This window comes from Cydia amplana, chromosome 3 (genome assembly GCF_948474715.1).
Source record: "Cydia amplana chromosome 3, ilCydAmpl1.1, whole genome shotgun sequence".
Lineage (NCBI taxonomy): Eukaryota > Metazoa > Arthropoda > Insecta > Lepidoptera > Tortricidae > Cydia > Cydia amplana.
The window spans coordinates 3,091,288-3,103,621 of record NC_086071.1 but is presented as its reverse complement, the minus strand read 5'-3'; the positions used below and the strand labels follow the sequence as shown (position 1 = coordinate 3,103,621).

The following is a 12,334-nucleotide window of genomic DNA, read 5'->3' as shown; positions in this document are numbered from 1 at the left end:
CCGACACAGATATTGACAATATTAATCTGTGGTGAAAAAATCATTGCTCTAGCTTCAAAACCCACGGAGGAAACAGTCGAGAACGTTTGTATGGAGAAATAACCACTCCTCCTGTTGCCTCTTAAGCCGAAGGGTACACGGGCATCTGCCGAACACTACACCGGAACTGGTGACTAGAAAACCGTGCCGCCAAAATGGCTTTTCGTTTTTTAGATGATTAATTTAATAGACATTTCAAATGATAATTTTATTAAACGAATCTAATTAACATTATCCTCACAATTGTAAAAACATTATTTGACATATTTATATTACCCTAAATCGTAATACCTAATAATGTATTTGTACCTTAATCTAATTTAATTTCGAATTTGACGTGACACGCGTTAACAAATTATACATAAACCTTCCTCTTGAATCACTCTATCTATTAAAAAAAACCGCATCAAAATCCGTTGCGTAGTTTTAATGATCTAAGCATACATACAGACAAACAGCGGGAAGCGACTTCGTTTTATACTATGTAGTGATATCATTATATAACCTGTAAGTCATGTATATATGTATGGGTCTCAGTTGCCTTTAAATCTGTGCTTATAACACAAAAACTTATGCCGTTAAGTCAAAAGCGTTTGTCAAATACCCCAAAATTTTATTGAGGTTTGCAGGGAATTGCTAAGCTTTATAAATTGGGGGGGGTTAATCTCAAAGAAAGCTTGTAACGTAACTTGCTAAGGCTATTTATTGTAACAGCTTGAAGAACGCTGGCGCGCAGAGACTGCGTCCCACACGCTGAATAACCAAGTGGCTCCGGGCAACCGCGCCAACAACTACTGGGATAACTTTAGAAGGTACGTACACAAGCACCTAGGCACCTTTACGAGGCACAAGCACCTAGCCGCCATCATACAATCCATGTTACCCTCTTTTTTAACCCCCAACCCAAGAGAGGGGTGTTATATGTTTGATGGCAATGTCTATTTGTCTGGTATCGTCTTGGGTCGTCCCATTCGTTTTTCGTCAAGTTCTTAAATTAGTCCTATTCTGCTTTCGTCACCCATTCTACATTCGTCACAATCGTCGGTGGCTTTCAATGTAGAATGCGTGACGAAAGCAGAATAGGACTAATTTAAGAACTTGACGAAAAACGAATGGGACGACCCAAGACGATACCATTTGTCTGTAGCATCGTAGCACTCCAGCGGATGGACCGGTTTCGATGCGGTTTTACGTGAAAGCGAGTTTCTTTGGACAATATGAGAGCGTAACTTCGATTGTATGGCGGCGGCTAAATTCTTGAGGTTCTTGGTGTTTCATTTCTAATATAATTTATGTTTATTTATACTTTACATTTACTATCTATGTAAGTTTATGATAATTTATTTTTCTCTTTTCAGATACTAGATTTGATACATAAACAAGTTATATTTAAATCCTAGTAATAGTTAGATAATATTTTAGTAGATATACCTATTTCCATCGACATTGGTGAGAATTGTGTTCCATTGTAAAATAACTTTGAGTTTTTAAGTTTGTTTGTAATTTACTTAATAAAGTAACTGTAGCTGAAGCAACGCGTTTGCAGCATCTTTATGATATTTTCAAGCAAAAGCTAACTTATTGTGTTGTCAATAAGGCGTTACCCGCGTTACTGCCATAAGGTTTCAGTAAGAGATCACCCCCGTGCCTATAGTATTGACAATGCGATACCAGTTGCAGTTGCCTGCAAACGTCACATTATGACCACTTTATACTAATAAATACCTAATTTAAACTTTGTTTTAGTGTTCATATACTAAACTTTCAATTCGTGTGTTGCCTGTTTTTTGTATTTCCTAAATAGTAAGTGATGTGCAAATGGTATTAATCTCAAAGCGTGTCTAAAGTGGTATATACACTAACAGTACGTGGCCGAAAACGATTAGGCTGCCTTTCCACTGAGGCGGAGATGAAAGGAGACGTACGGGAATCAACCAATAGCATTGGTTGTCTCCTCTACTCCGCTGGATTACAACCAATGCTTTTCCCTGTAATTGCAATTCCCTGAATCTACAACGTAGAAAATTGAGTAGATTTTTGACTGTGTCCTTTTAAAAGGATATCGGGACTTAGGAGGTTAGAGCGAAACACTTTTACTTGCTACTCTTGCCGCCACACGTTGCCCTAAAATATAGCTCGTTTGATTACACCCGAAATATGTTTTTCAGATCTTTATCATCAGTTTTTTTCACCTGGGGTTCGACAAACGTGCTTTTATTCTTAAATACAGTAAAGCTTTGGATTCCTCCGAAAGCGGTGCCGTCATATAGCGGCCGCTATATAGCGGTGAATGACGTCACTAGAACGTTGTCTATGTAAACAAGATGGTTTCCTAGACGGCGTTGATTGTCAACGTAACGTAAAAAATCGGTGCCGTCATTTGGATGACAGCCGTCATGACGGTGTCGATAGTTTCGTGAACATTTTATTAGATAGCGGTGAAGCCATTTTGAATAAATGACACGAGATTTGAATAAATGATCTTTCGTACTACGATTATTTTCCTCTTCTGATGATATTTCATCCTCCAAGTAAATTATAGATGGTCAAGCAAATCTTGTCCGTAGAAAAAGGCGCGAAATTCAAATTTTCTATGGGACGATATCCCTTCGCGCCTACATTTTTCAAATTTGCCGCTTTGACTTTGGTGGCTGACGGTGTGTTATGACGTCGTGGTACTTTCCACATGTCGTCACCGTAAAGACGGCCGTCTTTTGCGGCCGCTATATGACGGCACCGCTTTCGGAGGAATCCAAAGCTTAAGCAAATTTGATTTGCCTGCGGGTGTCAAACACAGGGATGACAGGGACCTTGAAATTAGAATTGTTGCGTTTTAAATTTGGGTTTGCGAGTACCAAAGGAGATTCAATGATAATTTAATAAGTTTTTTAGGATGGGAGGGGAGAGGTGGGGGTAGGGATGGGAAGTGGAGGTAGATAGTGGATTTTCAGGAGTTTGGGCTTAGGTAGGATGACAGGGTGAGGGTCGAGCTGGCTAAAGTCATCGCTCGCTCGGGGATCCATGCCGGCCTTGCGTGGCTTCGACCTCGGCGTTCGCAGCCAGGAGCGGCTCCGGCGCTGCGGGATGAGCGGACCACCAAACCTGGCTGCTGCGTTTTTATTAATACGTATTTAGAGGGAGTTTTTTTTTAAAGTAAATTTTCCTTCTATAATTTCCTCGATCTCACTGCCGAGACGAAACGTCGTTCGTGCCACACGAGGCCAAAGTATTTTTCAGTTCGCGCCTTAGATAATTTTATCTTTAGCTCGCAACGTTTCCAGCTACTCGCGGCAGAACCTGCTGTCGGCGAACAGCAAGAGCAACGCGGACGGGCACCTCGGCGGGCCGGCGGCCGCGGCGCCGCAGCCGCTCGCGTCGCGCAGCCACAACGCGCTGCGCCGCGCGCCGCCGTCGCCCCCTCCCCCGCCCCCGCCGCCGCCCGCCGCCGCGCACAAGCGCAACGCCGAGCGCCGCGCCGCGCCCGACGTGCTCAACCTGCACGCCGAGCCCGCCCCGCCCCGACCCCACTCCAACAACCTCCGCGCGGCCGACAAGCGCGACTCCTGCAACCCCAACCTGGCCTCCGCCCGCCGCGACCTCCACGACAAGGCGACCTCCAAGCTCTTCGACCTCCTCCGGGAGAACGTCTACTCCGAGGTGACGACCCTCATCGGCGTCAACGAGTCCCACCCCGACTTTCTCATTCAGCTGTTCAAGGAGCTGCAGCTGATCAGCTCGGACCCGCTGCGGCAGAGGGTCCTGCGGTCCATTCGGGGCGTCCTGTCCCGGTACGGGTCCGCGCCGGAGCCCCGGCCGGGCTCGGCGGCCCGCGACGGCTCCGCCGACCGCGCTCGCTCCGCGCAGGCCGGGTGCTCCACCGCCCCCCCCTTCGACGACAACATTGTTCGCTTTCTGTTACTAAAAAGTGAAGAAATATGCACCCCCGAGCTGTTGGACTCTCTCGCGACGCACGTTCTAAACGGAGGCCTCGACGGTCGACGGCCCCAGATATCTAAGAAGAGGCTGCTCGAGTTCCTCTCTAAATACGAGGGCGGGACCGTCTGCAGCGTATCGAACGACATCATCGAGAGCCTGCCGCTGGTGATCTCGGGCGGCGGAGGGGGAGGGGACGGACACGGGCCGGCCTCGCCGCCGCTGCAGGACGTGGCGGGCTCGCTCAACCTGTTCAGCGCGAGCGACCCCGCGCTGCACTCGTGCGTGTACGACGTGTGGCCGGCGCACGTGCACTCGGCCGAGCCGGGCGAGGCGAGCCCCGGCGGCCGCGAGGACAAGGTGGACCTGCTGGACTGCTCGGAGATGCACAACGGCGACCTGGCCGAGGCGGACCAGTCGTGCGAGGCGCGCGACGCCGAGGCGCTGCCCGACGTCGTCGACACGGAGGAGGCCGCGCCCGCAGAGGTAATGCAACAGGTGCTCTACTGTAGGTGCCTTCCCTTGATCAACTGTGCCAATAGAAGTGAGAACTGAGCTACAATCTTTATCAAATATTATCTACTACTACATACTACACTACTTATACTCCATTTAAAATTGTTTATACCTATTTTATAAACTTGCGAAGACTGTCTTGCGTCACGAATATCGTGTGCAGTTCTGCCATATTTATAGGTACCTAACCCTATTTGTCGCTTCCCCACTGTACACGTTTAAACTTATGTAATCGTTAAATAATAAACTGACCTACTCGAAACGATGAGATGCATTTTCACTTTACTATGTTTTACTTTGCATGTCTCGCATCTGTACCGTTGCGTGTTAATATTTTTTTTTTAACTAATTGCTCAACTGTATGCGGCTCACAATGCGAGCCGGTAATCAATCAATGTTTAAACTGATGATTGATGAATTTAACTGGTAAAACTATGAATCATCTAGAACATAGGGTCATTTAATAAGAAAAGAAAACAACATTATCTCAGTTAACAGATTTAATATCAGGTACATAATATCACAGTCGCATGGAAACAGTCTGAAGTTATATCTACAATAACATTTAGTTTTACGCCGTTATACACTTAAAATATAAATCTGTACTTGGAGTGAAGTAGGTACGTAACATTTTGATGTATTTATATTAAAGGCTGATGCAGAATGGCTCCGGCTCGATCGCGTGCCAACAAGGCTGCATTTGGGAGAGCCATCTGAAAAACAAAAAGGTGATGTTAATATAATGTAAAAAACGGAGCAAACACCCAAACTGCAAACTTCACAGTTCGCTTCGTGTTTGAGCGACCCTGAAAGTAAATATCACAAGATTAGATCTTCTCACTCCATCTGAAACAGAAAGATGAAACAAATGGAAATTAATAATATTTCTTCTTTTTCAGATTAAATCTCGAGCATCACGTTGAATTTCCGATTGTGTTTTTATCGCGTGTAACGTTTGACTTGAATCTATCCATTTATTTAATTATTCTATAATTTTAGAATATGCAAGTATTTTCAAAAGTATTGAATGTTTAGAACAATAAACCATTATTTACATAATAAAGTTTTTGTTATTTTTTTTTAAATAAAAGCCTCACTTTTACCTTTTGAATTTATTACGAAAAATTTAAGTCTATGCATCCATGAGAAAAAAACCTTAACTACTTATATTTTTAAAGTTAGTGTCCCAGTCACTTATGAACTAATACTAAAAATATCACACTATTCCACTTGTACATGTCACAAACACTGCAAAAAATCAATAAAGTTCCCTCCGTGTATATTCCAATATAACGTCTCCAACAGTTCTTCTTTACTTCTGTCCATTTTCATGTTCTCATTTGTCTCAGGTTCATTGCTTTTCTCTCTTTGCATCTCTGCAGATAGAATTAATATTTCTGAATTAGATATTTGTTTTCCAGGTTGTTGATAATTTTGTAGAGTTGGTAGAGATTAGATCAATTATTTTCCAGGTTGTTGATAATTTGATAGTGTTGGTAGAGATTAGATCATATGGACCATGAGACAACGAGATATGTCTGGGTTGTTGTGGGTTGGACGCAGTAAACATGGGTTGTAGTTGGAAGTTGATGGCCCCATACCCTCTGAAATAAAGTCGGACTTCATCACACTGTGCCACAGGTGCATTAGCAGGAAGTCTCCAAATCCAGTTTTGTTGCGATTTCTGCTACACATATCTTTATAAGCACTTCATGTGTTATTTTAGTTCTTTAAATGCAAATTTGTAAAGTTTGAGTAGAGTGAACCATCTTTGTACTTTTAGCCGGGTTTTAAATTCATTTGTAGAATTCTAAATTGGGACTATACTTAGTTTAAATAGCAATGATGGAAGTTTAGAATACATTAAGTTTTAGCTCGAGTTACATTTAATATATGCTATGTAAGCCTTTAAATTAATTATTCCTAAAATTAAATGTATGAATGTTAAACAACCGGAAAAATTTGCATTTAAATTGAACCTTGACAATCATTAAACAGATAGTACGTATAAAATATGATTTACCTACAAAACTGGCAAGTTCTTTACAATCTATTGAGTACCTATTTTATCATTGAGGAAAGGGGTGATTTGTGGACTTTTTGTTTGGCAGGCAGATGGAGACTTACAAAATAATGACTTGATGAATACCTACTGAAATTGAAATTTAGTGGATACTTAATGAAACATCTAAATAAGGAAAGATACGAAAATCTATGGATTTTAATACAATGATAATTCTCATTATCTATGAGAATTACTCTTAATATCAGCAGATGTCACACTATTTAAAATTGTGGTTATAAAACCACCCTCTTATCCAAAATTGTGTCCCTAAATGTTTTCATTTTAACTTTTTTTTTTATCTTTATTAAGAAATCAAAGGGGTTTCTTCAGGAAGTGATGATGTCACTCCTGTTATTAGATCATATATCGTTCTATTATTATGAATACTCATTCTTTTATTATAACTACTACCTATATTATTTAAACATAGTTTGCAGGCGTTTGCACATCAACCTTGCCTCATCAGATGACGATGCCAGAATGATGTTACAAAAACCTATGTTTGTGGAGTGCAAGTCGTGTCACTTTGCAGCTTCTTGTGCAGACACATTCCACCAAAACATGTAAAACATGTTGGACATCTAGTTTACTATGGGCATTTTGGTGATGCAGAAATTTTCTTGAGGTGCTTAAATTTGTTTGATGGAATGTGCTCAGAATTAAGCCTGAGGAGTTATGCCATTTCCATTATTTTAACTTAACATTATACATAGTACCTTTCTAGTTTTACTCACTCATATTTTGATAATTCTATCTCTGTACATATGTACCAAGCTTAATTAACAGAAAACAGTACATTTTGCTTACTGGACACTTTACTTGGTTGAGACCCCCCAACATTGAGGATGCGGGTAAGAGTGGTGGGAATAATTCTAGATATTATTAGCCAACTCAGTTTTCTTTATCTTTTATTTAACCTCTAGCCACCCAGATGTCAAGGCTTGACAATGAAAATTCAACTTTGACTTGTCAAAAATAAGATTCAAATTAGAATGGAACAGGACAGGAGACCTTTTTATAGGTCTCTGGGCAGCTAGAGGTTAATCCAACATAATATATTATTAACCGAGTATTTAATTTAGTTTCTAAATTTCACAGGAGTAAATAGCAGAAATGTTCTTGCTATTTTCCCTTCAAAATTCTGGTTCAGTATGGAGTTAGCCATGAGTTAGCTATCGCCTATCGGTAACAAAAATATAAATACATATAAACACAGTATAAATTTGTAAATGACCTGTCTAAAATTTCAGAACTTACATTATTTAAATCTTGCATCGGTCAAATAAATGCCATGGCCTATCCTAGGCATGGATATGGAATATTGCTAATAATTTAATATTTAGATACATTACCCTTATTTCACAATTGTATTGGCCAATTGTTCCCTTCCAACTTCCAATCTATAGGACAGGCCCATTACCTCTGATAACTATACACTTTTGTCACATATGTTAGTCTGTAAGGTACTTGTTGCCTGATTTTAGTTAAATTATAAGCAGGTATTAGTTTCTAAGGTTTCTATGATAACACAATATATTATTGATACCTACAGAAATAAATAAATGGAAATTTAAATTTTAAATATAGTTTGTCAAAGGACTGTCTCATTTCATACATAGACAGAGAGAATCATACTATCTTTGTCTTACACTAGTACTAGCACCCAAATGAAAAGGATGAGTATAGTTTTTTTTGTTCTTATTTACTGACAATTTGGTTTGACCAACTATAATACACACTCCCTTAACCTCTAGCAGCCCACCATAAAATGTCATTCAATAGAAATTGCTAACTATGTAAACAAACCGCCATACTAAAATTGACACTGAATGTCAAATTACTAGCAAGTTTTGTTTACATAGTTCGCAAGTTCTATTGAATGACACTTTACAAGAAAAATTGACATTCGAAAATAGAATTATATTTATTTTTCTATTTACAAAACAAAAGCAACTCTGTTCCATTTAATAGTGATTCAAACTAAATTATTATTGAATTAATATTATCTTAAATTTGATTGGAGGTAATGTACACTAGTAGTAGGATCATGGGGCGCTAGAGCAGTGGTTCCTAACCTGGTGGTAATTACCCCCGTGGGGGTAAAACTGGTATTTTACGGGGGTAATAAGCTACCCTAATATAACAATACAACAAATGTACACGTTTTATTTTTTATTACCATTGGGAGGAGGGGTAAAATCAGGTTCCCTAGTTAGTCATAGGGGTGACCTGAAAAGGTTAGGAAGCGCTGCGCTAGAGGATAAAGATAACTGAATATACACACATTTATTTAGCATATGTAACTGATAATAAGTACCTACACCTCATTTAATTGCAGACAAAGTGGTTGGTTACAGCAGATGTAACAATCATTTAATTTCATGGCTGTGTTGTCGAGTTAAAGAAATCTGCAAAGTAGAATTCAGCTGAAATTGTTAATTAAGATTATTAACCTTTATATGAACCTTAATTAACCTACAAAATGTTTACTTTCCTTTACACTGATATCAATCACTAGTTACCGATGATAATAGTACAGTAAGCTGCAGAGTTAAGTGACCCCCCCCCCTGTAAAGTTTTATGCAGAGAGGTCACCTAACTCTGCAGCTTTCTGCGCATTTCTCAATTACCAACAAGTAATTCATAGTTAATGCCCCTATGGGTTTTTTTTATTGCAAATATTAAACTGGTCATACAAGTACTGCTGACACAATAACTGTCCAAATATTTTCCACATTAAAAATTAAGTCAATAGGTCGAACTAGGTAAAATCTAGAGATATATTGACAGATGGTGGCCCTACTTATGAAATAAATACAATTTGTCATAAATCTTTACAAATAGGTACCCTAACATACTACTACAAATGCATAGTTAGAATTTTTTATAATTTCCTAACGGGTCTCCGTCGACATTGAGCGACTTGCGACGGAGGCATCGGTAATATGGTGTATACATCAAATTATGTAAAAATATTTTCCATAATGTCAATAAATGGAGACTATATTTGTATGAGAGTGACAAGTGGCCGGCCCCTTTCCTCTTTTTAGTCACTTTTAAAAATTCCAACTATACAGTGTAATACAAATGTAAAGTAATGCCTGCCAAACAAAATATTTAAATATAAGTGTTATAAAATTACACAATACAATTTGTCAATGCAACAGGTGTATTAAGTCCACATATCACCTGATGAACAATGCCTGTTTCAACTAAGGCATTAATAGTACAGAGTGTGGGTTCGAAATTGCAACAAATACTGACAATTTCGGTATATATTCATTATAATGAATGTTATAAAATGAATACTTATGAAATCTAAGTGCCACCAGCAATGACAAGAGACTTCCCACTTTAATAAATGGTGACAAACAACAACCTGCTGCATTGTTTCAATGTAACAGATGAGGTCAGAAGTTAAATTTGTTATAGCAAAATGTAGTAAACAGTAATTTGTGTTGGTATATAAATTATAAATAAAATATTAATATAAACAGAAACCTCTTTGGATTGATGCATACTTTGATTAATGCCTAGTAAAATTGTCTTAATATTGTTTTATAACCTTGCACTTAAGCGCTATTATCAAATCAAAGAGGTTTCACAAGTCAATTAAAAAGAAACCTACCTGGTCGGGGTCGCTTGGTTTGATGGTGATTGCCGTCGTCTGCGCTGCGTTTTCTACCGTGGTTGTGTGGCGGTGAATTTGCATCATCACGCGGGGCCTCTACCATTTCGCAATCGGGTGCCGCTTCAATTTCTGGTCGTTTCGGCTCATGGTATCCGTAGTAGCAATTCGTGGATATGTGTATATTCTGACATTGTCCCATAAACTGATTGGCATCAGTACAAATCGGAGTAGGTCGTATTGCATCAAAATTATTTCTGGCGTCTTGCATGTTATACAAATCGAAGCCGCTGGCCGGCATTTTTTTAGGCCTTGTATTGGTGATGTACTTCTTAATCAAACGATGTCAATTCCGTATAATTCGTTTTCTTCGATTGATCTTCAAACTGCAGTACTTCAGTAGTGCAAAGAAATAAAATAAAATATATAATAACAAAGTCTACAAGAAGAAACTACTAAACGACAAACGACTAGGCGTGGCGTGGTGCTAGTAGTAGTATGGTAGTAGTAGTCTATGGTAGTCAGTGTTGCCAGGGCTCTGGAGTCATAAGTTACGTTTCGTTTCCCTAAAAGTCACGTTTTTGCTGCTTAAGTCACATTTTTATAGTATGGGTTGGTAAATCGATTTTAATAGAAGAAATTCCGAAAATAATATATTACACAAAAATTCTACTAACCTTATATGATTTTATGTGATCGATTTCATGAATTGTAAGTTCCTTTTTTTATTTCTTGATTTTTAATTCGTTTTCAACACGAAAAAAAATTACCATAATAAGTTATTATAAAGTCAGTCAAATAACTTTGTCAGTGGAAGAGGGCGCGAAATTAAATTCTCTTTGGGATGATAGACCCTTCGCGCCTAAATTTTTTAAATTTGACGCTTTTTTCTACTTAATGAAATGGCTTGACAGACTATAGTTTAGGCCTGTCCAGACGAGGAAAATTTTTCGACGGTCTGATTGAATTGTCCGATTGGGTCGGGACGTGCGGACGCAAACGCCAATTTGGCTCGCCGATTATGACCGATAGTACCGATATAATGGAGTACGGACGCAAGAATACCAATTTGTGACGCTAGTTTTCGCGGTTAGGGGCATTTTTTAATTAACAGCGGTCAAATATCACCATAAAATTTAAATTGATAAAACTGGCCAAATTGGTGTTTGCGTCCGCGCGCCCTGGTTTGATCGGATAGTTTGGTCGGATTGGCGGGGGATGGTCTTCGTCTGGACACGCCTTAATCTACCAAACTTAACCCAGTCACATTGAGTCCACAAACTACTAACAAGATACAATTCACAGTCAGTCAGTGCGAGAGAATTTTTTTAAAGTTTACACTGTTTAAGCCCCCTCCAGACTATGTGCGTGAATCGTGGTGTGAAAGCGCGAACGCGAGTGTGGTGTCGATTTCCCTGTCTGCGAATCTTTAATCAAAAGAAAATAAAAAAGTATATGCGTAAATAATTTACCCCCGGCTAAAATTAATGGTTTTAGAGCGCTCAAAAATCTCACAATAACTGATGTAGTACAATGAGTAGTATAGATACAGACTAAAAGAAATGAATCATTACTAATGATTCATTACACAAAAAAAAAACTCTTATCAAACTATATAACACCGTCACGTCAAGGTAACAAATCTCATTTTGCCATGACTATGATAAGACCTAGTGATAAACATGATTGTTGATGTATCGTCAAGGGTCAGTGCAAAATGTCAAATTTAAAGGGCTTAGTAAGCTTGGTTGGGAGCATTCCTAAATAATACGAATTGCAAAACTAAACTTGTCCAAAAATCGACTATCTTCAAAAGTCACAAAAATTGCCCCAAAATCATAAGTCACGCACATGTCACACGAGAAGGCGAAAAGTCACGAAAAATGTGACTTTTGTGACCATCTGGCAACACTGATGGTAGTAGTGAAGCATGATTGTGATGATTGTCATGAATCGAGTGTTTTAACTGATCAGGCATGAGGGGTGGGGGGAAATGACCGAACGGGATAGTAGGAGTAGCAGCTAAGCTATTATTTTTGTCCTTGCACGTCCTTGTCACAGTTTACATTTTTTTCTATTCCCCACCATAAGCTAGTATGGATTATGGTGGGCAACAAATAAATTCGACCAATCATAGTCATGGACTGTCATAG

At 39.3% G+C, this 12,334-nt stretch overlaps 2 protein-coding genes across 3 annotated transcripts in view; one reads left to right on the top strand and one right to left on the bottom strand.

Moving 5' to 3' along the window:
- Positions 1 to 5,544, top strand: part of LOC134662642 (uncharacterized) — a 40,551-nt gene extending 35,007 nt beyond the window's left edge. The window contains exons 26-28 of the mRNA XM_063518915.1: positions 754 to 851; positions 3,321 to 4,458; positions 5,141 to 5,544. Of these exons, the coding sequence (XP_063374985.1) occupies positions 754 to 851; positions 3,321 to 4,458; positions 5,141 to 5,236 (1,332 nt within the window). The 3' untranslated portion in view covers positions 5,237 to 5,544. The remainder of the gene's footprint in view (positions 1 to 753; positions 852 to 3,320; positions 4,459 to 5,140) is intronic.
- Positions 5,545 to 5,585: 41 nt separating this feature from the next.
- LOC134662365 (uncharacterized) lies at positions 5,586 to 10,622 on the bottom strand. 2 transcript variants are annotated; one of them, XM_063518567.1, is made up of 2 exons: positions 10,182 to 10,622; positions 5,586 to 5,864 (listed from the first exon to the last, which is right to left on the bottom strand). In XM_063518567.1, exons 1-2 carry the CDS (start codon positions 10,480 to 10,482, stop codon positions 5,728 to 5,730), a joined length of 438 nt encoding a protein of 145 aa, XP_063374637.1. In that variant the 5' UTR covers positions 10,483 to 10,622; the 3' UTR covers positions 5,586 to 5,727. The 2 variants fall into 2 exon arrangements, with proteins under 2 accessions (XP_063374637.1, XP_063374639.1); XM_063518569.1 differs by lacking the exon at positions 5,586 to 5,864 and adding an exon at positions 5,956 to 6,092 and having other exon boundaries at positions 10,182 to 10,616.
- Between the last annotated feature and the right edge of the window lie 1,712 nt (positions 10,623 to 12,334).

Bases quoted from the DNA above. Each gene is read 5' to 3' on its own strand.
- LOC134662365 (XM_063518567.1), bottom strand. From the start codon at position 10,482: ATGCCGGCCAGCGGCTTCGATTTGTATAACATGCAAGACGCCAGAAAT. The intron at 5,865-10,181 runs GTAGGTTTCTTT...TTCTATCTGCAG, and splicing joins AACCAAGCGACCCCGACCAG to AGATGCAAAGAGAGAAAAGC.